We start from the raw sequence: 26,142 nt of genomic DNA, 5'->3' as shown, positions 1-26,142 counted from the left end.
TGGGAAGCAGAGGCAAGTAGCCTCTGTGATTTGGAGGCCAGTCTGGTCTACATACAAGTCCAGGATGGCCAAGGCTCTGCTATACTGAAGAAAAAAAAAAAACCCTGTCTCAAAACACTAAAAGCCTACAGCCACCATACCCAGACCAGGAGCCTTCTGGAATCTTCATTACACGCTCTTGTTCTTCACATGGGTGTGTAGGGGATAGATGTCAAGAAGACTCATTGGAACTTGCTGTTAACAGAACACACGCCCCCTAATATCTTGTCAAGCAAAGCCTAGGCATTTGTGTTCAACATGATTAAAAAATAGTGATTCCCACTAATAAATAACCATGATTCTCAAACACTATTATAAATTATGGACTGAGCACAATTCAAATTGTTTCATTTAATCTAAATTGGATTTCCTTCACGTATATTTCTCAAATTATTTTCAATGACTACATAGTATATTCCAACATTTAATAACTTATTAACACTCTGAAGAGAAAAATAGTATCATTTCAGTACACCTCACACATCTGATAAATACATTTGTGGATATCGACAGTGTGCTCCTGACACCAAAGGATCAAGACAATGTCCATGAGTATGTTGTCTGCGCCTCGGAAGTGTTTGCTATCTTTCATACACTTTTAACTTCCTGTATTCATTACCTTAAAGAAATTCACATAAAGAGCACTGACAGGAAATTTTCCAAAGAAAATACTCAGGAAAGGAACCAACCACCATCCTTAATCCTTAGACTTCAGTCTTGGCTTGACAAAATCATGGCTCGCATAGTTCCAATATAGAAATTGTTTGCCTATAGCTGAGCAACACAGATCTCTCTAAACAACTGGGATTATTGGTAATAAGGATCAACACCTTATACATATAGTTAATGAAAGAAAAAAGCAATTCCTTTGCAAACTGCCTAACACTTTACTCTGAGAAACTGCTTGCATTGCTGGGGACTGAGCCCACTTAGTTAGGTAAGTGCTCTACCAATGAACTCTAACTCACAGTGCCCAAAGGCTGGTTTTGAGTACTGTAAACCATAACTGAAAAGCTGTATGCAACTGTCCAAACAATGAACATCCTTCCTTGTAAAAATACTTAATTTGTATGGCTCATATAAACTAGTAATAACAAGGCAGAAACGAAGCAGAGGAAAATGATGAGAAAAAACAATTTGAGGTACAAATTTCAATGCCATATACATTATCAGTTTTGAAAGTTTTGAAATTGCTGGCAGAAACATGTCAAATGACCACAAAAACTTTGAGGGATATATTTAGCTTAAATCCAAACATTTTATACCACTGCCTACAGGGCTCATGCTATTCTAATGCATTATTCATATTTTAATATTTACCTTTTTCCTCATGTTTCAAACATGCTTTTGTGATCGTACATATATACACACAAGACACAAAGAACGACTAAATAATTAACGCCAAGATGGTGAGACAAAAAGGAGCTAGTGTGTGTGTACACGCACGCATACATCATAAATACTGGATGGGGAGAATTAGCATTCTCATTTAAAAATTATTCAGAGCTGAGATTAATGGTACATGCAGACCTTTAATCCCAGAACTTGGCAGGCACAAGCAAGGAAACTGCTGAGTTTAAGACCAACCTGGTCTACATAGCAAGACCCTGCCTCAAACCCTCCCTCCCCAACCAGTACCTAGTTGAGCTGCTTCTCTTGATAAATGACACAAAAATAATCCTGCCCCTAACCATGGAAAAGTTTTAAGATAGATATGCTTTCAACAGAATGAGACACCACAATGAAGGCTTCATGAATAATTTATTCCATTTGAAGTTTTGTTTTTTGTTTTTTTTTTAAAAAGTATAAACTTTTTCATTTCCTCAATCACAATTTGTACAACTCAGTGTTATGGCATTCTGCAGCAATAGTGTTTGTTCCTTATTCTTTTTTTAAAATTTGTCATATTAAAAAGAAAAGCAATTGGACCATGTTAAATGTCACTGCTAAACAACAACTTAAAAACGCCCCTTCATAAAGTGACCAAGCTATTCTGAGAGGGTTGATGCTGACATGTCCAGTATTGATGTTACAATTTGTAGTTTTAAACTCAGTAACTTTAAGGTCCACAAATCCAGTTTACTTTAAAAACTAAAGCTATTTTAAAACTTAAAAGAATATCTCAACCTGAGGAGTATTTTAGGTCCCAAATCCAGTTTTTTAATTTATACTCCACAAAAGAGAGAGAGAGAATAAGAATGAATGAGAGAATGAAAATACATATAAAAATTTAAACCACAGTTCTGGGCCCATGAAAACACTAATAAATACCAAAAGGCAAGCTTTTCCCACTGATTTGGAGAGGATGGGACAAAAATATATATATATATATTTGTTGAACACATTTTTTCTAATTTTAATTAAACTAAAATATTAAAAGCAAACCCAGACCAAAATGTCAGTCAAGCAACAAAGAATGTCTCAACAGACTGATATGCAATGCCACAGTAGGTGGGAACAGGCTCTAGGATGCGATAGCATTTAAAGACTTTCTTTTACCCTATTCAATCTGAACATTCGAAATAATGCGACATAATATTTTGATATTACAGTATTAACATAGTGCTTGATTAAAGATCTGCAAATCTTTGTAGTAACACATTAAGTTAAAAAATTACCTCAGAAGGTAAATATGAAGATGAAAGAGAGCATTAATACAGTGATCTGTGCCATACTGACAACTGAGGACGAATACAGCTGAGGACAGTTTCTAAGTAGTAAGAGCTTAATTTTAGTGGTTTAAGAAAGGTTTAGAAATATTTAAAAATTACAAGCTAGTTTAAAATGCAAGGATTACATATAAGTACACTTGGTGGCCCTCTGGCCAAACAATAAGGTGTACAGAAATGTATTCATACAGTGTTAATTCACAGTCCTGATAACTCAATGGCTTGCATAAGAAAGGTATGGCTAGATGTTTCAGACTGGCTGGAAGCAGACATTATATAACTCATCTTTTAAAATGCTAAAATACTGACCTTTCACCTGCTTCAGAATGGATAACTGCACACAAAACAGGCTATTAGCACTGACATAAGGAAGTCAAGGTGTTGGAAATTCACTGGGAAAAGTGTACAATTTTGTTTACCTACTCAAATAAAACGACTAATGTACTATGACTGTACATTAATAAGTTAGATCTATCATCCTGAATGAAAGGCTTCATTTCTTCTTCTAATGGCTATTTAGGAACCTCCTATTTGAGCAAAAACTGATGTGTGAAGGGAAGAAAAGAAAGAAAGAAAGAAGGAAAGAAAGAAAGAAAGAAAGAAAGAAAGAAAGAAAGAAAGAAAGAAAGAAAGAAAGAAAGAAAAAGAAAAGAAAAGCAAACCATGAATCAATTCTGTATATTTGGGACTAGTTCCTGATTCCCAAGTAAGAATTGTATGCTGGGTCCCTGCTTATGGCTACATGGAAGAAAAATGTCATAGAATAATCTTGTTAAATCTATTTCAAACTGAGGTATGGTTGTCACACATTAGTAATTTTAAACTGAGATTATAATCTTTTTATTTTTTCTTAGGAGTCATTATTGAGCTAAGAAAAATAACAAAGGATAGGTTTTAATGAAATTCAATAAGCATCTTTTCCTCAAATCTTAAGTCCCTGAAAAATACAGAACAAAATCATCAACATAATCTGTGGTAATTATTAGCATAATTTAAAAACAGGACGTGATCTTTAGTTTAATATCAAAATATGCTCAACATTTGGATTGTTCTATTAATGTTTAAGGAATAATTTGAAAACTTGTTATTAACTGTTTCTTTATAGAAAAACAAGAGTCGGTAATGTTTTCATATACCCAATTTAAAGAAGATAACTGTAAGAAAGTGTTTTTTATGCTAAGCAACATTAAATGTATACTATTTACAAAACAGGTTTCAGTTAAAAAAAAAACATACTGAGTTAGAGTTTTGTAAATACAACTGATTTTGTCCTTGTCAACAATTAATGAATATACAAGTAGGAATTTTGAAAGACTGCTTCCAAGAAAGTTAGGTAGACTTGGCGACTGTGAGTTCAAGTCAGCAATGCAGGCAGGACACTGGCTGGGCTCTAGTGAGCAGCACTGTAGAAAGGAGTTTTCAGGGGTAAAGCCTGCAAAAAAGCAGTTATCTTGGCATGTGCAAACAAGAAGGGGAAAGCTGGACTGAAGGAAGGGGTGGATTAAAGTCCCTAAAATTCAAGTCCCTTCTTTAGGGAGGTGAGAACCTCCTTGGCATGTGCCCTACTTTAATTTGAGCTGTGTCATAGAAAAGTACAGACTCTGGTGTTTGGGACTGCCATCTCCAAACCAAGAAAATTCAATAAATAAAAAAGTCAAAGGGAAACGTTTAGAAAATGGTTCATTCACTAGTGGAACAGAGTCTGAATACCAGAATTCACTGAGGATCTATTTACACCACAGTTTGATTGCACACACACACACATACACATATTCATTCTCATTCTCTCTCATTCTTCTCCCATTCTCTCTCTCTCCATTTCTCTCTCTCTCTCCATTTCTCTCTCTCTCTCTCTCTCTCTCTCTCTCTCTCTCTCTCTCTCTGCCATGCATATGCATACTTTCACACACATTCCCAATCTTTAATTTAAAAATAAAAAGTAAAACAATTAAGAGTGACTGCTCTTAAAATAATTTGTAAAATGCCTAGAGCTGGGCTAAATTTCAACCTTATAACAGATCCTGCAGAAAATTTTCATAATTAGTAATATCCCCATGCCACTGTGAAAACTGAAAAAAATTTAAGCATGTAACATTAAACACCAAAATTAGTTTAAGCATTCAGTAGCAAATGTTTTTCTTGTAAAACTAAGTTTCTTTCACTGGAAATGGCCTGAAATATTAGTCATAGCCCTAAACCATAGTACAAAATATAACTGAAGAATTCTCATTTTATTCCTAGTTACCCACCTAACAATATCACATATGTGTATTGCCATCATGTTCCTCAAAGGTGTGATATATAAAATGCTGTAAGACCCGGTACCTTTCAGTTTATAAACACAGTGAACTTCATTACTGTACATGTACTCTGCAACTACAGCTTAGCTGTAAATCCTCCACACGCAATGGCATGGACATTATTTCCCTCTATCCCTGTTAAACTGTACATTGAGACAATACAAATTTACTGTCCAACCCACCCCCTTACAAAAAAATAATACTCTAAAAGCAACCCTACTGCAACTTTTTAATTAAGACGATTACATATATTTTAGACCAATTGCTTTAAAGCAAGAAGGCAGTATAAACCTTCTAGGAAAATTTTTATAAAAGAGGTTAAGAAATATAAGACAATTTATACATTTAAAAACTTACAATAAATAAGAGATGCAGGCATTTTTGAATACTAGATACTATATCCAATACAAGAACATCTTGATGTTCTAAAGCCATATGTTGAATTCATTGTTCCTCATGTTTCCTCTCCATGCTTTAATATTCTTTAACATTAATGGGTACTATGGCTCATTACTTTTCACAAATACTGTGACTGGAAAAAAAAGGTTAATTTTTGCTACGAAAGTGTTATAATACGTTTTGAATAATCAGTCATCATCCTAAAGAGCTCAGTAAAGTCAATGAAAAATAGGGTTATAGCCCCGCCCCCCAAGTCAAAACAATATTTGTTGAAGTAATAAGAATTAGACCCCATCACAAATGACTTCCACTGAGAACTGTAACTTAATCTTGCAGCAAAATATCCTTTCTTCCTGTTCTTTCCTTGTGTAATTCCATCAAACGAAGATCACAGCATATTCATGATAAAGTTATATAACTGATTCAGCACCACAAAATGAATTGGGAGACATGAGCGTCTGTCCTGGATTGCAGGGTCACAGGTTAGCCACGAGAGTGCATTGTACTGTTCCAAAACAAACCTGAAAGCAAATAAACAGTGTAAAGTCATCTATTTCAATATATACTTTGGTAGCACTTTTAACATTCAAAATGGTGGGTGGAGAGAGGGCTCAAATGGTTAAGAGCACTGACAGCTCTTCCAGAGGTCCTGAGTTAAAAAACTCAGCAATCACATGGTGGCTCACAACAGCTACGGTGTACTTATATATATAATAAATACTTTTCTAAAAAAAAAAAAAAAAAAACATTGAAGGTTGGGGATTTAGCTCAGTGGTAGGCGCTTGCCTAGCAAACACAAGGCCCTAGGTTCAGTCCTCAGCTCGAGAAAAAAAAACAAAAAAACAAAAAAACATTCAAAATGGTGTGTGTTTGAGTGGGGGGGAGGGAGGGAGGGAGAAGAGCAGGGAGAGGGAGGGAGGGAGGGGGAGGAAGAGAGAAACACAGGGAGAGAGAGACAGAGACCCTTGCTGTCTAAACAATGAGACCACATCACTACTACAACCACAGAAACTCTTTGCTAAGAATTCCACACTGTAGCACAGGCCAGCCTCAAAATCACAGGAGCCTCCCTTCTGCTTTGGCTTCCTAAAGAACACCTTGCCAGGGCAGAGTCACTTCATTGTTTTATTCTCTTTCTTTTTTGTGTTTTGTTTTTTAAGATGGACTAGTTTCAACTTCTCATGATTCTCCTGTCTAACCCTCCCGAATTCTGAGATTACAGATATGACCACCAAATACAGACAAGCATTTTCTTAAAAAGAGCAGCAGAGCCACACATGGCAGCATATGCCTTTAACCCCAAGAGACAAGGGTTGTGGATCTCTGTCCAAGTCTAGCCTATTTTGATTATCCAGGATAATCAGAACCATCTCAAAAGAAAAAAATAAGAAAGCGTATGGGTGCAGGGACAGAAGTAGAACAAGTTCTGTTAAGGGCAAGGAAAAGCCTGGCTCCAGACAGCCCAGAGCAATACAGTGAGACCCTGTCCCAAAAAGCATACAGTAAAGAGAGCAATAGATGAGGAAAAGATTTCGCACATAGTCTGAAGCTAGCCTGAGATACATAAGACCCCTTTTTCAATAAATGAAGGGGGGGGAAATTTCAAGAACTTATTCATATTAGAAAAGATTCATTCTCAATTATTTCAGGAGGCTGGGGCTGGAGAAATGACTCATGCGGAAGAGCACTACTCTTCCAGAGAACCAGTGTTCAACTCCCAACACCCACATGGCTGCTAACGACCGCCTGTACCTTCAGTTCAGGGGATCTGACGCCTTCTGGCTTCCACTGGCACTGCATGTACATGGTGCAATGGAAATGTGTGCATGCAAAAGGCCCACACATATTAACATAGAAAGAATAAAACTGTTTTTTAAGAAATAATAATTAAATGGGATTTAGCTCAGAGGTAGAAAAATTTGCCAAGCAAGAATAGGCCCTGTGTTTTGTCTATATTATGAGTAGAGGAAAAAAGGAAAAGAGGAACCTTAAATCTTAAACACAATCGTTTAAAAGCACAATTCATCCAATGATTCAAAGATAAAACGCTGTGAGCTCTTTTTTTTTTTTTTTTGGTTCTTTTTTTGAGGCTGGGGGCTGAACCGGGGCCTTAAGCTTCCTAAGGCAAGCGCTCTACCACTGAGCTAAATCCCCAACGCTGTGAGCTCTTAACCAAAAGAATAAATATATTTAATAATAAACATTCTCTTTTACTCACGTTGAAACAGAAAACACTTAACATCACAAGAGCTGTACCTGAGGACATCTGAAGTCTGATTTGAGTCAAGTGGGTGGGAGTGTTTACTGTGAAGCAGTTCGTCAGATTGCACTGAAGGCACGTGGAGGTGCAAAGAGGCCTAAAAAGGTAAGGCAATCAGTCAGCCATGTAGGGAATTATCATTTAATTTCACTGTGTTCTCCCAATGTATTATCTTGATGAAACTGATCTTATGACAGTGTTATCTGTGGGAGCAACTAGAAAAATCCATGGTTTCAATGGAAACTTTAAGGTGTAAACTTACATGGTATTTCTCTACAATTTTTACTTTAACTTTACTGTTTTTAATATCATAACTTAGAACCTAAGTGCTAAAAAGATTTTTAAAAAAACTTAAAATATGTCAGGGAATAATCCTGCTTTTTTTTTTTTTTGCAAAGCTGTATAACAAAATTGCCTCTGGATGAACATTTAACAATCAATAAAATGCACATATACCTGCTTGTGCAATACATTTATTATCAGAGGCTTATACACAACTGCACACACATTTAGAGATAGCCATAAGCAGTAGGCAGAAGGATGTGGTACTATTTTTCTCTTTTCAATTAAGTAAACTTAATTGTATAAGCGCCATGAGACTAAGAGGGTGAACACCACACACAATCCTTCATAAGGGTTTCTACATTCTTTACAGGTACTTCTTTATACCTATATGCGTTCTCCATCACAACTGCATATATGTATAAGCTCTTATAAAGTATATACAGAAAGATAGCCAAAAATATGTATGTTTGAACTGTTTATAAATTCTGGATTTATGAATTATAAATAAGCCTCACTTGGCCAATCACTACAAAGTAAATGAATTATTTATTTAATTCTTAAAATAAACATATTTTTAACCATCTAGAACCCACTGATTTCTCAAGTAAAAAGAAATATACGACGTGGTTTTATTCACTACAGTACAGAACTAAAATGGGATACATGAAAAAAATAAAAAGGTGAACAAAATTACGTTAAGTTATGCCTTACCTGTGATTCAGAACCAGAAGTCCTAATCTTGTTACACTGTATCTGAGGGTGAATGCTCACTTTACACTATCCTCTCTGTAAATAAATATTGAGTAGAAAAGAATCTGGATAGTCCCTTGGACTTTGCATAAAAGTGTTTACTAAACAAAAGTGTGCCCTGAAACACTAAGGTCATGAACTACAAAAATAGGTATTATACTAAGTTTGGAAAATGCTAGATAAGCAAAGTTATTTACTGCTGTTATGAGAACTTTACTGTCCACACAGGTTCTGTGTCTGTAAGTGGGAGGAGACAGCATGGGCAGCACTTCCCAAAGGACCAAGGAACTCTGCTTCTCGGTAAGAGACTCCATCCTACTACTCTGCGGAAAACCCTTGGGAAGATGTTCATGCAAATGAGATTATGACAGACCAGTGAACATCTGAGAAAGGAACAAAAGTGTCAGGATAAACTATTATTTTTATTAGTAGTCAATTCAAGGGCAAGAAGAGCTCAGAGTACTTGCCTAGCGTAGTTAACTCACATTCAAGGAGGGAGGGAATCACTCAGAACTATTATAACTATTATAACTACAGTTAATAGTCTTTATAAGAGTGCTACAGAAGCCCACTGTTTAATCGCAAATGGATTTCAGAGAATGGGATATACATCCAGAGTATCAAAAAACTATGAAATATATTCTCAAGAAACTACTAAAATATAATCTCAAGAAATTAAAGTGTTATCATTTGAACTGAAATGTGAAGACCCCATTTACAGTGGTTTCTACATTGTGTGAGTCAGATCTTCATTTATTACTTTGTTAACCATAGTATCAACTTTAACACTCAACAACAGAGGGCTTTCATGACTCATTTTACTTCACCATCTGATGATGTAAACTATAAGATCAAGGTTGAAAAAAATAAGCATCTATAGGTCTGAGAATCTCACTCCTTAAAACCTATTCAACAGTTCTGTTTTGACAAGGTCTAGCTATGTGCCACTGGCTCACTGGGGACTCATTATAAACAAAGCTGGCCTTCGACTCCTGGGTAAACTTCTTGCCTATGCCTCTCAAGTGCTAGGATTATAAGTCACCATGCCCAGCCTACCCAATTAGTTTTTATTTGCTTGTTTCTAAGACAGAAGTCTCACTATGTAGCCCTGGCTGGCCTGGAACTCCCTATGTATACCAGGCTAGCCTCAAGCTTACAAAAATCTTCCTACCTCTGGTTCCTAGATGCTAGAATTAAAAGCACGGGCTATCACACTCATCCTACTCAAAAGTAATTTATACAAAGGAAACTTTGTAGAGTAGGTAAATTAAACTAAAACCAAGTATTACAAAGTTGCTAAATTTTTTAATCTTCAAAATAAGAAGATAGAAGTGTAGTATGATTCCATTCAAATAACATAATCATCATTAAAGAACCAGGCTTCACTTAATGCCTACTACGAAGTTATGACTTCTGATGAGTTTCCAAAATTACAATATATTTAGATGGAGGATAAGAATAGAGACAGTGTAATGTTTCTCAGCTCTATATTGCATTGAAAACACAGCAAGAGTTCCAGAAGCCCAACTTAAAAATAACAGTCAACCTTCATATAAATTTTTTAGAACTATGTGTTTCATATTAGGTAATTCTCTTTATGGCACTATTTACAGAAATACAAACAACAAAGCATTTAAGAACTTGGAATTCAGATGAGCTATAAAACTTTAAAATGGCATTTCAGTAATTTTTGGGACTAAAAACTATCAATTAGTATTTTTTAGGAACTGGCACAGAAATAATAATACCTTAAGAAAAAGGGGGCATTGATATTGTGCTTGAGGACATGCTGACCAGAACCAGTCAGGTAATGGACCCGCTTTGGCAGTTGATACAAAGTATCCAAGGGCCAATGGTTGTTGAAGAATATTAGTTACTTCATCGTGGGATTCTGTTGAAAGTAGCCGATCAGTACCCTGACCCTTAAAAAGACAAGAGTATCATTAGTTCATTCAATATATCATTACACAACAAATATAGATACAAATGACTTATAACAATTAATAATTTCATATTGCTATCTCAATAAGCCACATAAAGTACTAAAAATTAAATAGTTATATTTTTTTTTCTTTTCTTTTCTTTTTTTCAGAGCTGGGGACCGAACCCAGGGCCTTGTGCTTGCTAGGCAAGCGCTCTACCACTGAGCTAAATCCCCAACCCCAATAGTTATATTTTTAAGAGTCTCAAATAGTATTACGTCTAACCTGGTGACAGGCCAATAATATATACTACTCAGAGGCTGAAGCAGGAGGATCAAAAGAAGGTAAAGGCCTGCTTGGTCAACAAAGTAAGTTCAAGTTTAGCCTGGACAACAAAGCTAGACCATCTGAAAATAAAAGGAGGGCTGAGGATGTGTATGACATTAAATTTAATTCCAAGCCTAATAACTAACAAAACATAGTAACATCATGAAAACAGTATGTTATGAAAATTGTGAGATAAAATGAGTACGTCTAAGGTCAAGCTGAGTATAAAATACAAATTATTCAATATAGCTCCACTTATGTCCTGATACTTATTCAACTAATTCCTCGCCCCAATTCAAAAGGCAGATTCCATTCTCTGTTTCCATAGCACTATCTATAAAATGCCATTAATTTCAACAGTGTTTTGGAAAGCATTATAGTTCCTTAGACTTGTATTCATTCCTTTTGAATTGGCCAATCAAATTCTCAGCAATTATTTTAAGGAAATGGATGAAAGAAAAATACATAATAAAAATATTCATTACATCAGTACCTCAAGCACCATTAATCCTTCTACTGTGATAAGACAGTAAAAACAACTTTACCCCCCACGTTTTTATTAGTTCTTTGAGAATTTCATATAATGTGTTTTGATCATAGAATTAGTGGTACTTCTAATGTTTAAAAAAAAGCAAGAAGAAAAAAACCAGACATTGGTGCAATCCCAGCATAGAGGAGGTTCACAAGTTAAAAGCTACCCCATGCTACATACAAAGACTCGAACTGAAAAAACACAGGAAAAAAGGCCTCGGACACAGCACATGCCTGCAACTGCAACACTTCTGGGGGAGAAGCATGAAGATCATTGCACAAAAAAGTGTTAACGGCTAAACAAAAGTTCATGAGCTCAATTGATATTTATTTCGAGCTAATTTCAAAGGGAAAAGGTGTTCTAGTTCATATAATAATCCCTGTATGGATTGATGGATGGATGGACTGACACATGGCATTTTCATACACTGAAACTCTTTTTTTTTTTTAAATTATTTACTGTATATGAGTACAACCTCACTCTCTTCAGACACACTAGAATAGGGCACCAAATTCCATTACAGATAGTTGTGAGCCACCAGGTGGGTGCTGGGAATTGAACTCAGGACCTCTGGAATAATAGTCAGTGCTCTTCACCGCTGAGTCATCTCTCCAGCCCCCTAAAACTCTTTTTAACAGAATTACCTTGCCAGCATCACCTCCATGGGGGTAATGAGAGCCTGGAGAATGTACAGGAGATGTAGTTGGAGATGCAGGAAGGATATTAATGATATCAGGATCAAGATCATCTCCTGTGTCTAATAAATCAAAGATACCCATTCCATCTGCTCCATCTGTACAGGGAAAAGAAATTAATATTCTATTTTCTGTATACCATGATAATTGACATTAAAGTATTAAAATAAATTTTAACCAAAATGGAACTGGCAAGGGATGATTGCTCATGCCCATAATCCTACACTTAGCAGGCTGGATGATGAGGACTGCTATGAGGTTAAGGCCAACCTGGTCTGTAAAGGAAGCTATAGGCCAGCCTGGGCTATATAAGCAGTGAGATCTTATCTCAAAACAGCCAGGGGATGCTGGTGTATGCTTTTAATCTTGGCACACGGGAGCACATGCAGGAGGATTACTGTGAGCTACAGAATAGTCAGTGCAACATAGTGAGATCCTGCCTAAAAAACAAAATCAACCAAAATATATCTTGAAGCAAAATGAGTTAATAAAACCAACATTTACTGAGCATCAACCATGTGCCAAGTGTGCCAATAGCCATGGAAAGGATTCTGCAATAGTGGCCAATCTAAAGAGACCTATATGAAGATTATTCTGGACCTTCCAATTGGCCCAATAGTCATAGAAGTCAACTTCTTTTTCCTTAAATGTGGTGCCAAAGATTAACACAAGGGCCATACAAATAACAGGTAAGCACTCACTATTCCCCTAAGTTAACCTCAGCTCCAGGAGTACTAATATGAAGGAAAGAGAAGAGTGAGCTACAAAGAAGGAAATACTGCTGTCATTCAAAATGGAGAGAAAGGCCAGGGGCCTCTAGGAGCTGGCCTCGGTAAAGAAACAGAGTCTATCTGAGATGCTAGAAGGAATCAAAAAGACACCCTGACTTTAACTCATAAGAAAGACTTTGAGCATTACAATACAACAAACTCCTGCTTACTTAAGCCACTAAGTTAATAATGTTAAAAAACAACCAGTTAAAAAGCAAAGATAGCAAGGAATGCAAACCTGTTTTAAATAACAGTATTCTTTTTAAAAGTAAAATATTGAAGTTACTACATAATAAAAGAATAGAACAATGAGGTATGCCAGGCTCTGGTGGCACACACGCTTAATTCTAGCACATGGGGGGCAGAGACAAGAGAATCTCTGACTTTGAGGCCAGCCTGGTACTTGATCTAAGTAACAGGGCAGTCAGGGCTACACAGAGAAACCCTGTCTTGAAAAACAAAATAATAGTAATTATCATTAAAATATATGTGCATCTTTGAAGGTCTAACATCTTCAAAAAAAGTTCCTAGTAACAATACTTTTTTTCTCTTCTACTAAACACAACCTAAAAGGCTCACTAAATTGCATTTATTTTCTAGCAGTTTATAAAAAGCCTTATTTTAGCCAACGGACATATAAAGAAGGGCTCTGGATATAGCTCAGTGGTAGGTACATCTTGTCTAATATTCAAAAAGTCCTAGGTTTAATCTGTAGTAAGGATTAAACAAAAGGGGTGGGGATAAGACTGTGGACATATGGAGAGAGAAGTACATGAAACTCAAAAGCATAGCATAAATATACAGAAATTTATAATTAGTAACTCCTCAAATAAGGTTTCCAGAATGCATATCAATAACCAATTCTGATACAGTATAAAATGGTGTAGTCATTACCTGAAGCCTCTTTACAAATTACCATGCACTTACTGGACTAAGAAAACACATATATTTTCATTTATGTTTGGGAAGCAAAAGCCTTAATGGTTCCCTTTCTTTTCCAGGAACTTGAACTGTATGCTTTGGCTCACAGCCGTTTGACTTTGCATCCTTTTCTTCCATCAAACAGCTTTTTCCTATTGGGTTAATACTGAGCTTTCTCTTTGTTTCCTTGTTATAAGATACATGTTACTGCTTTTAAGTCCCACCTGCATAATATATGATAAAACTGTCCATCTCAATATACTTAACTATATCTTCAAACTTTTTTTTCTTACTAACGTAAATTTCAGGACATGCTGTTCAGCCCACTAAAATGCTCTATGGTTTTTTTTAAAAAACAAAACAAAACAAAACAAAACAAAACAAAAACCGGAGCCTGGGCACAGTGGTGTGTCCCTGTAGCACCAGCTTCTTGGAAGATCGCAGCAGGAGGGCGGCTTGAACGTGGGAGGTCTACACCAACCTAAGCAACAAAGCAAGGCCCCGCCTCCAAAACAACAACAAAGCAGTGATGGCTATACATGCCCACAGACCCCCACTTCCAGATGCAAGCATGAGGATGGCTGGAAGCTCAAGACTAAACCTGGGCTAAATAGCAAGTAACAGGCCAGACAGGGCTGTAGAACAAGACCATGATTCCAAAATAACATAAAACTTTAAGGCTCAATTAACTTACCATTGTTGGGATTGAAAGCTAAATCCAAATTTTCAGTGGTGTAAGTAGCTGAGGCTACTTGCACAGAAGCAGAAGTAGGAAACACGAGTATATGAGTACAGGATGTATCTTGTGGGGTGTTTAGCTGGGGCGTCTGCATATTTAGAGTGGTGCTTCTTCCAAAAACAGAACCAGTTGACACAGAATCTAAAGGGAGATGAATATTTCCTTTTTTGTAAGTGCAGAATTTTATGTAACACTTAAGTTAAACATACAATGATAATTAAATCTGACATACACGAGCATAACTAACCTGGCATGATAACAAAAGAACCCTGGGGTTCCATTGCAACCAAACAAGCACTAAGGATACTCGGAGAGTCTGCAGCAGATATGCCACACATCCGACACATGTCTTTGAGCCTTTTGCTTAGAGACTGCAAGTTTCGACGACTCAGCAAACAACTCCAGTCTGTGGATATCAATAGGTGAAGACAGTACTTAAAATTACTGCTCTATTATGAGATTAACTCAAAGTTATGATAAAAGAGAAATATATAACAGCTTTTAAGTTTGTGTATTTCTTTCTTTTTTTTTCAGAGCTGAGGACCAAACCCAGGGCCTTGCGCTTGCTAGGGCGCTCTACCACTGAGCTAAATCCCCAACCCCAAGTTTGTGTATTTCTAATATAAAGGTCATCATTAAATTAACACTCTTATATCTTGAAATTCCTTATCCCCTTACCTTCGGTATCAAATCAGTGTATGTTTGTGTGTATAAAGTATTACATATACTTATATATAATTACATATAACTTATATAATTATATAATACATAATAGACATTAGTTATATCTATTGGATTATATACATATGGTTTTTGTTTAAAAGCGAAAACTTTTAATAATAATCCTTAGCATTTTTTAAGCCTTGTTTTTCTTATGTTTGAGTATTTTGCCTACATATATGCCTGTATCCCACATGTGTGCAGTGCTTGCAAAGGCTAAAAGAGGACATGAGATTCCCTGAAATCTGAGTTATAGACTGTTGTGAAGTACTAGGTGAACACAAACAGCAAACCCACATCCTCTGGAAGAGCTCCTTACTGCTAAGCCCTTTAGCATTTTATTGAAAATGTTATTTGATGTGCTCTGCACCAAATACACATCAACATAAAACAAAGTAAAAAACTAGATAAAAGCACAATTTACCTTTCAATTCTCCATGTCCAATCCTACCCAGGCGACCAATTACAACTCTCCATGGTAAAGAGCTCATCTGAACAAGTCCTAAGCACCACTCCCAAAGTTTCTGTAGACCAAATCTTCTAGCAGAACCCTTTTTCCGACGAGCCCTATTGAATGAAATAGTTGTAAATATTTCAAAAATTCACATGATAAAATTTTATAAGATGGCTCAGATGTGTGACAAACTGATTCATCCACTTTATTTTACTGTTTTGCTGACTGGCGGCAGGGCTTGTGTATGATCTGCATGTACTTCCACCATGGCGTGTGCCACCAACTCCTTGTCCTTAACTTTAATGCCTCAAACCTTTACAAAAATAAGTCCCAATGATACATATTTACCATTCAAGGTCCGAAGTTTTTGATATGGAATTTCCTTACATTTTGCACAAGATGGTTTTAAATTCCTAAATTCTAATAATTCATCCTACTGTTTTAGCTTTAACTGCAGGCAGCATAAATATACGATATATTTGAGCTGAAGTTTATGAATTGTTTTGATCTTGTTTTTAATACATATTAATGGAACTGAAGAAATAGCTAATTAGTTAACATGTTTTCCTTGCAAGCCTTAGGACCTGAGTTCCATTCCCAGAACTTAAGGAAATAAAAGTGTAGCTTTTATGTCAAGTTGGAGAAGCAGACAGGGAGACAGAACACGATCCCTTGACCTCACTAGCCGGTCAGCCTACCCGACTTGGCAAAATCCCGAATAGAGACTGTGTCAGAGGAGGAAGGATAGAAGGCTCCAGAAAAATGATACCAAAGGTTGTCCTCTGGCTTCCACAAACACCCATATATAAGGTTTTAAAATATAGTCTGAAATACACTTAACCTAATAGAATTTCTCACAGTTTACCTAAGAGCCTAAGTTTATCATAAATACTATCTATTCCAGCAAAAACTTTTATTTTTTTAATGTTCAATACTTCAAGCTTTATAAACTATCAATAACTGTCAGGACTGCAGCTGCTGCATGAACAATGCCATGGTAAAGAACTGAAAAAATTCAATTTGTCGTCACAATTTGTACTAAACCAATCTCCATACCTTAAAAGGTAAAGAATGTCCAACACAAACTACATTTCTCACACTAAATAACATTGTTGCGTGTTTTCTAATGCACCTGCTTCCTTAGGTAGGCAAACTTGTAACACTTTCCAATGGGTAACAACAGCTAGCGTTTGCTAGCTCCTACTCTGCTACATATATCCAGCCTAGGTGCTATACACTCAACACTGATTTCCTCATAACTCACTAAGGAAGCAGAGACAACTACCCTACAGACATTCCAGATCAGTAAGATCAGCTGCCTGGATTTCCCAGTGTCATATAACTAGTAAGAAACCAGAAAGGAGTGGTGTATTTGAAAGCAGGTCTACTTACATCTAATTATAACTATTATTATTACATTTTTATTTATTTTGTGTGGGGGTACACATTCCATGGCACAGGTACAACGATCAGAGGACAATTTTTGGGAGTTGGTTTTCTCCATCATGTGGGTAGTAACAGAAGTCAAATTTATGTGTCAGGCTTAGAGGCAAGCATCTTTACCCACTGAGACATCTTGCTTACAAATATAATTTTTAACCTTGGTTCCATTTCTACCTTTTTTTTGGGGGGAAAGGATTATCCTATTTTAGACATGAGTGTTTGGCTTACATGTGTATATGTGCACTATGGGTGTGCCTAGTACCCACACAGCAGAAGAAAAGACTGGATTCCTTGAAACTAGAGTTACAGAAGATTGTGAGCCACCATGTGGAATCCAGTCCTCTCCAAGAATAGCCAGTAATTCTAAATGCTAAGCTGTCTCTCCTACCTTTTGATTAAGAAAGTAAAATGGTAACCTAAGCCTGACAGTGGTATTTCTCTTCCTTCACAGAGAATCACACTGTTTCCAAATTATCTCATAACTAATGCAACTATCTCACTCAAAAATGTATTTCAAGAAATTTAGGTTTGAGCCAGGCATTGGTAGTGTACACCTTTAATCCAGCACTTGGGAGGCAGAGGCAGATGGATCCCTGTGAGTTCAAGGCTAACCTCATATACATAGTGCATTCCAGGACATCCAAGGTTACATAAAGAAACCCTGTCTCAAAAAAACAAACAGAAAGGATTAGATTTAAAAAAAACTCCACCAGAAGTGGTGGTACATGCCTTTAATCTGAGTACTCTGAAACAGAGACTGGCAGAACTCTGAGTTCCAGGCCAGTCTGGTCTACAAAGGGAGTTACAAGATAGCCAGAAAGGAGAGGAGAGATAGATACTGATTGCTGACCTCTCCCCTCAAAAGGTTATATTGAGCATATTGTTTCTCCTATGTTACTTTGTAAACAGTTATAAAGAAGAGCCTAAATAGGAAAATCCTGCCACTATTTTCCCAGGCAGGCAGATAAGCGCAGGCAGACAGTAGGCAGGCAGGCAGTCAGGTATATCTCCATTGTAAAATTTATGCTATAAGTGGTTAAGTATTTATTTATATTTTGGATGTTTTTCTGTATAGCCCTGGCTATCCTGGAACTCAAAGATCTGCCTGCATAGCCCTCCAAAGTACTGGAATTAAAAGTGCACACCTCCACCCTCCACTTAGCAGATCCACTTTTGTGAGTGGAAGGGCTTTCTAAGTTAATGTTTAAAAAATTGTATTTGATTTGTATTATTTTTTTTAATTATATGTGTTGGGAGGAGGGAGAAATGTACACATGAGTGCATGTACCTATGGAAGCAAGAGGTAACAGGGGTTGAGAGCCACCAGATGTGGTTGTCAGGAAACATGTCCAGCCCTCTAGGAAGATGACAAAATACTCTTAACTACCAGGCTCTAAAGTTTCAAATTCTTCATTGAAAATTATTGTCGCAAGCATTATAACATAAAAGTAAAGGACCTTCATCTTTTTTATCTGTGTGACAGATTAACAAGGAGAGGGAACGTTTGTTTTTGAGAGATCATCTTACTATATAGTCCTGGTTGACCTCAAACTCAAAGATTTACTTGTTTCCATCTGCCAAGAGCTGAGATTAAAGACATATGCCAGTCTAAAATTGTCTTTCATTATCTGAATTATACGTTATAAGCAATAACTATAAAATGTAGATAAAAGTATACCCAGAATCCCAACAATTAATATCATAATATAAACTTCAAATGGTTATTTACTTAATATAAAAGTGTGTTTGTACATGTGTACATATAACAACACTCTAAATTGGGATAATCATATGTAAGGAAATAAGTACCTATTTGGAACATCGATGTTAATGATACATGTTTCTAGAAGTTCTCCATATAGATCTGTGCAAGATGCAAGAATCCATCTTTGATCATGTGATAAACAGTAGCCCACAAAGAGAACATTGTATTTCTGTCCAGCTTCGCCAAAGGTTTCTCCTAGCTCTGTCTGTTTGTCCTTCACAGGAGCCAGAATAAAAGGCGGCGTATAAAGTCGAATACACTCTGGTCTCTGTAAAATAAAACATGAAGTACTATAGAACTATACAATCTTTTTTTTTGTTTATGAGTACACTGTAGCTGTCTTCAGACACACCAGAAGAAGCATCAGACCTTATTACAGATGACTGTGGTTGCTGGGAATTGAACTCAGAACCTCTGGAAGAGCAGACAGTGCTCTTAACCACTGAGTCATCTCTCTAGCTCAGAACTATGCAATCTTAGAAAAATGTTTACTATTTACCCAATTATAACTGGAAATTAGACTAATATAAAGTTTTGTTTTGGTTTTTGGTTTTTTAAAACAGGGTTTCCTCTGTGTAGCCCTGGCTGGCCTCGAATTCAGAGATTTGTCTGCCTCTGCCCTCTGCCCTCTGCCCTCCCAGAGTGCTGCTATTAAAAGAACATACAACCACTGCCTATACATTTAGTTTTATATAAAATTGTAAAATGTAAGTCATCTTGATAGCTTTGTTCACGGAAAACATACTTCTAATACTTACATCAGGACTTTTAAGAGCAGTTTCCATAGCTAAGCCTGGACCAAACCCAGTCAGTGTTTTGACATTGGTTGATGTTGGAAGTGGTCGCCGACACTGGGTAAATGCCGAAAAAGCCAAAGATTTTAAATGCTGGGAGTAGATTTGTCTGTCGTCATGTTTCACAGGTTGTAACAGGTACTGACAAGGAACAATCTACAGAGAAAGGTATTACAGACATTAACAGAGTAACTTGTAACAGTAAGAGAAATCCCTTCAGACAAACTTCACAAACAACTAATGGAAAGATACTGGTTTCTATCACACACTGTTTTGTTTTTTTCTTTAAAGATATATTTTATTTTATGTATATGAGCACACTGTAGCTGTCTTCAGACACACCAGAAGAGGGCATCAGATCTCATTACAGATGGTTGTGAGCCACCATGTGGTTGCTGGGATTTGAACTCAAGACCTCTGGAAGAGCAGTCAGTGCTCCCAACCACTGAGTCATCTCACCAGGCCCACACAGTGTTTTTAATTTGTATGGTATGTGCATGAGTGTTCTGCCTGCATATACGTACATACACCTTATACATTATTACCTGTGGAGCCTAGAGAGAACACTGGGATCCAATAGGACTAGAGTTATGGATGGCTATCAGGTACCTCGTGATTGCTAGCAACTGAATATGAAAAGCAGGCAGCACTCTTAACCATTGACCATCTTGCCTAACTGTCACTGTTATATAGTGTCCACACGCATGCGCATGCGTCCTGAACTAAAGGACCAAGTAGAAATCTTTTAAAATTTCTATATATAGCAGTCATACTAATTAAATATAATTCACTGGGCCTATCATAATCTACAAATTAAAAAAAAAAAATCAAAATTTCTTTAATCTTCTACTTTTACTGTGAACCTGTCTTAATTAAAATTAACACATAAAATACAGGCATTATTTTCCTATTTAGGCTCTACTTTATAACTGTGCTTACAAGTAACACAGGAGAAGCAATATACTCAATATAATCTTTTTTTGGTGGGGGGAGACCAGGGGTTAACAAAAAACAAATGTCTCATTACATAGTCCTGTCTATAGTCCCGTCTAGCCTGGAACTGATGCTGGCTTCCAACTTCTATTCCTCCTGCCTAGTTTCCTGGAATCAGAAACACACACCACCATCTACAGCCAACATAATCATATTTCTCATGATTAAAATTTTTATTTAAATTTTTTATTTATTGTATGTATGTGAGTACACTGTTGCTGTCTTCAGACACACCAGAAGAGGGCATCGGATCCCATTAAAGATAGCTATGAGCCACTATGTGGTTGCTGGGATGTGAACTCAGGTCCTCTGCAAGAGCAGCCAGTGCTCTTAACCACCCCAGTCCCAACAATCAAGTTTTTTGAAGATTTTGTGTGTCTGTCTATCTGTTTGACTGTCTGTCTGTCTCTGTGTATATTCCATGTATAGGACAGTACCCACAGAACAGATCCCCTGTTGCTGATATTACTGACAGCTGTGAACCACCAGAGATGAGTGGAAAGAACTAAACTTGGGTCCTTTGGAAGAGCAGTGAGCACTCCACTGCTAAGCCATCTAATCAGTCACCAGAACTATAAAGTTTATCTTGTATAAACTCTCTTAAAATTCCTATTAGAATACTGAAGCAAAATCGATACAACCTGACCTTTAACAAAATCATTGTGAATACAGAAAAATAACTGTGAAACTCTTGAAACATCAAATCTTTACCTGTACAGAAACAGTACTTTTGATATGAGGAGGAAGAGTCTGGAGCATTTCCAAGAAGCATCGAAGGAGCCCCAAAGTCCACACATTAGAAGAGCTGGTGCTCTCATCTTTATTCTCGTATGTAAAAGGATCAATTATATAAACAACAATTGCAGGTGGGTAGGTAATTGCATGTGAATCACCATCTGTGGGAATCCCCACTTTATCCCGATCCATTGTGCTAAAAATTGAAGTAGAAATAATGAAGTTAAATTATGTCTGTCTGTTACAGCACCAAAGCAAATCCTTGCATCCCTTTCATTGGTGCAAGGCATCAGAAAATCTCTCTGCTAACCAGGATACTCTATTTCACACCATGTAAAATCCTTCAAATAAAAAGCTTTGTACTTTTAAAAGTAAAAAAATAGGGCTGGGGATTTAGCTCAGTGGTAGAGCGCTTACCTAGGCGCAAGGCCCTGGGTTCGGGTCCCCAGCTCCGAAAAAAAAAAAAAAAAAAAAAAAAAAAAAAATAGACTTCTCAAACAGCCTAACAGTAAGAGACTAGAGGTCTCTCTGATAAACATCTCAGTTACTGGCCATGCTCACCAGACTGCCTAGAAACAGAGCTAGCCCAGAAAGAAGCCAGGTTCTTCTGTCTAGGTAATAGTTTACTTTTACCCATATTTATGAGTGTGACTTTGAGAACAACTGCATTCTAGGTAACTGAGAAACAGTGAGCATCAGATTGACTGAACCATAACATAAGGGAATTTCCCCAGGACTTTTATGTAAAAACAATGAGATCCATTACCATTAATGCATTTGCTGTACATCATGCCGTACTGCTTTCACACTATAGATATGGATACAACGCTAACAGAAGTTAGACAGCCCCCTTATCACAAAGTAAGTAAAAGGCGGAGGCGAAATTCAGTATTAAGAATCTCAAGCCTCCAAACTGGAGCTCGAATACAGCATGGTGAGAGAGGTTTCTTTGCCTAGCATGTGCAAGCTCCAGGGTGAGTTTCTAGTGCGCACGCACACGCACACACAGAGATGGGGGGCTGGGAGTAGGAAGGGATGGACGGAGGGAGGGAGGGGGAGAGAGGGAGGGATTTCTCAACCATTTGTGTAGTGTGCATAAACAATTACATTTGCTTATGACGCACCAGACCCAATCATAGGAATATCTGGAGTTGAATACAGTTTTTAAGATCTTAAGACCAATCCTGTGATTCTATGATGAAAATGTTAAAAACAATATTTATTCTAATTTTATATGTAAAATAATTAACATGATTAAACTAAATTCCAAAATAAGATCAAGAAGTAATTATACTTGTTACAACTGTTTACTCAGATAAAAAGGCCATAGATTCTGTATTTCCACAATCTTCATTTGTTTATATTTACTCATTCACGGTGCAGAGGGCTTCACGCATGCTAAACACATGTACTGCTTACCACTTATCTACTTTCAGTCCCAAGTATCCTAAGATTTAACGGTACCTTTCAGACACGTCAGGATGTGGCTGAGTGGGCAGAGAAGCCGACTCCCCCGATATTCCTGCTGCCTGCAGAGATGATGACTGCTGTCCTCCTAGCTGGCCACTCTGAACCGTACTTCCTTGTGCAGACATGGATCCTGTACCACTAGTGTTCATACTGCCAAAGGGTGGAAACGAAGGCAGTTTATTTGATGATACTCCACTACTCATACCGGAAGATGATGAAGATGAAGTTGTGGTCAAAGTTGAATTAGCTGTGGCAACTGAAGTAGATATGGCAACACCTGAAGTCAGTGTCATAGTGCTACTTGCCGCAGATGCTAAGGTGGCAGATGGAGCATTAGCGTTTCCAGTATTTGTCATCTGAGGTGCAGTAACCAAAGACTGATTTGGAGGGGCAACTAAATTTGGCTGGGAGAGCAGAGAACTGTCCAGAGGCTGAGAAGCAAGATATGGACCTAAAGAACAAAAACGGGTATTTAATTCTTGATTTCGCTGACTCATTTTAATTCTACTATAGAAATAACAATGTAGCAGATACTTTTATGGCAGTTATCCTCCCCTACCTGCTTCACTAACAGTACAGCATGAACTAACTTTCTATTTTCTCCCAGAAACTTAAAAAAAAAAAGAAGAAAAAAAAGTTTAAAGTTGAACTATAAAAATAAACCCATATTTTCATTCAAATTTTAAGTAGTATGAACTGTAAGAAAATTCTATTGACTGAACAAAATTAAATGTCAACAAAAGCTGATAAGATGGTTCGTTTTTAGGTTGATCCCCAGAAACCACAAGGCAGAAACAGAAAAGCAACCTTGCCAAGTAGTGCTGATTCCCACTGAGTCACAGTGGCATACATCCCCACACAAGTAATCAGCAAAAGGAAAGATTGGAACATGTCAACAAATGTGACAGCAGTATGCAGCGATTCTTCAACCGAATCATCTCAACTACTGTTGAGTCACAAACTGAAGACATACTGTCTATATGGATAGCCAATTAGGATGCCAAATACGACCATGAGTCTCCAGTTTCAAAAATGTCTACTTATCTTCAGCAATCTGGCATTGCATCTCTTCGAATTAAGTGTAAAGGAAGTAAACTGATACTGAATTTAAGAGTATAACAAAGATTTAAGTAACAGCCATATTCTTGGCTACAGTAAGACTTTTTCAGAGTTGTAGAAGATTACTTAGAAATTATTTGTATATAAATTATTGACAAATAAAAAAGATTTTTTTTTTAAAGACAGGGTATTACTATGTGTGTAGCCCTGGCTGTCCTGGAACTTGCTGTATAGGCCAAACTGGCCTCAAACTCATAGAGATCCTCCTGTCTCTGCCTCCAGAATGCTAGTATCAATTGCATAAAACATCAGACTCCACAGAAGCAGCAGAAAATATTTTGGAAGCAATAATGTCTATTTGATAGCATGCCCATATATGGAGCTAGCAGAATTTCTATGTGGACAGTCAGACAGTACATATTTAAGTTTGAAACCACGGCCTTTGCCACATCTACTCAGTTCTGACTTTGCAGGACAAAAGCAGGCAGAGACAGTTTTTGAAAAAAATGAAGATGGCTACATGACACTAAGATTTTATTTATAAAATTAGACGGTGAACCCACACATACTGTTCACAATACTCTTGTAGGATGAATACAATTTAATACCTAGATCGTATCTGCAGACTTGTGCATACAGCTTCAATTTAGAAAAGGCTTCATTGTTACCATCAGCTGCCTGAGAAAACCATTCTGTTACAAACTTCTCCGAAAGTTTCTTCGATGCAGTAGCTCCCACTTTCATGATGCCATCGGTCAACAGTCGAGAAATAGGTCTGTGTTGGCCCAATCGACAGGACTACAAAGATATACACAAAAGGCAGAATCTGTGAATTTACTGCACTTTTTCAATACAGATTATAAAATCCAAGCACTTGAGCCATTTGAAACAAGCTTATCACTTATAATTAACAACAGGGTTGGATACTGGGTGCTTTCCTTTTGAAAGTTCCAGCTGCGTTGTTTTTTTTTTTGGACACAGGGTCTCAGGTAACCCAAACCAGCTTGTTATTATAGCTGAAGGATGAATTTCTGATCCTCCTGCCTCCACCTCCCAAACATTGGGATTACAAACATATACTGCCATGCCTGATGAATTTTATTCCAAGACATAGTCTCACCGTGTACTCCAGGCTGGCCTGGAGACTCTCCTGCTTCAGTTACACAAATACATACGAGTTATAGGTATGCACCGCCCCACCCAACAGCCCAAAGGTTATTTTAAATGGAACACATTTATGCCCTTGACAGATCCCTCTAATACTGTTTTTCCACTGTGACCCATGACACACACAACCTAACAAAGACTAGCAAAATGTAGCAAGAGTATAATTCATTACTAAGACTACTGTGAACATTGGCATTCTTCATCAACCAGTAGAATCTCCCAATACATTTTAAACATGAAAGTATAAATTATAAAATGCCTACCTCGTATATTGCTGTGAGATCTCTAAAAAAGCTTCTGGCTCCATTTAACAAAGCTTCATTCTCTGGACAGAGTACAACATAGGCTATATCTCTTTGAGATCCATAAGGTTCCAGCATAAGTTTCTCCCAGTAAGGGAGAGCAAATGGAGAAAGCACCAGAAAATCATAATCATAACCCAACAAAAACGTGGGAATCGGCAGTGGTTCTGGAGATTCATCAGTTCCTGAGTAATAAAGAAGGCAATCAGGAAGAGGCCGATTCACACTATTCTCTTTATTTCCAAAGTTGATAAGGAAAATATTAAAGACAGAACCATGAAAAGCAAGTAATAACATAGTTTAAGAGTTAAAAATATCCTTAAATGGTCACTTTAAAAATATTTACTGCTATTTTGTTTGAGATGGGTTTTTGTTCTACAGCCCATTCTGGTCTTGAACTTGTAAAAATCCTCCTTTCCTCGGCCTGTTAAACTCTGGAATTATAGGTATGAGTCACCATACCTGATAAGAATTGACCTAATTTAGTAGTAAACAAACTTACAATTGATATGATGGAGTTACTTTACTTACCATAAAAAAGGACTAATAAATCTATGCGAAAACCAGATATGCTATACATTATACAGAAATCAACAATACTATATTCTATTACTTAAAACTAAATTAAGAAA

At 36.9% G+C, this 26,142-nt stretch overlaps 1 protein-coding gene across 1 annotated transcript in view; it reads right to left on the bottom strand.

The window, feature by feature from the left end:
- Window positions 1-5,219: 5,219 nt before the first annotated feature.
- Med13 (mediator complex subunit 13) overlaps window positions 5,220-26,142 on the bottom strand; it is an 85,869-nt gene continuing 64,946 nt past the window's right edge. Inside the window, exons 18-30 of the mRNA XM_032912906.1 lie at window positions 25,472-25,695; window positions 24,650-24,839; window positions 22,977-23,433; window positions 21,489-21,708; window positions 19,749-19,940; window positions 19,035-19,258; window positions 15,753-15,895; window positions 14,856-15,014; window positions 14,564-14,749; window positions 12,128-12,276; window positions 10,451-10,624; window positions 7,664-7,764; window positions 5,220-5,928 (exon numbers count right to left, since the gene is read on the bottom strand). Coding sequence (XP_032768797.1) covers window positions 5,796-5,928; window positions 7,664-7,764; window positions 10,451-10,624; window positions 12,128-12,276; window positions 14,564-14,749; window positions 14,856-15,014; window positions 15,753-15,895; window positions 19,035-19,258; window positions 19,749-19,940; window positions 21,489-21,708; window positions 22,977-23,433; window positions 24,650-24,839; window positions 25,472-25,695 — 2,552 coding nt within the window. The 3' untranslated portion in view covers window positions 5,220-5,795. The remainder of the gene's footprint in view (window positions 5,929-7,663; window positions 7,765-10,450; window positions 10,625-12,127; window positions 12,277-14,563; window positions 14,750-14,855; window positions 15,015-15,752; window positions 15,896-19,034; window positions 19,259-19,748; window positions 19,941-21,488; window positions 21,709-22,976; window positions 23,434-24,649; window positions 24,840-25,471; window positions 25,696-26,142) is intronic.

This window comes from Rattus rattus, chromosome 9 (genome assembly GCF_011064425.1).
Source record: "Rattus rattus isolate New Zealand chromosome 9, Rrattus_CSIRO_v1, whole genome shotgun sequence".
Taxonomy (NCBI): domain Eukaryota; kingdom Metazoa; phylum Chordata; class Mammalia; order Rodentia; family Muridae; genus Rattus; species Rattus rattus.
Note: the sequence above shows the minus strand (reverse complement) of the source record. Positions and strands in the feature narration are given on the sequence as shown.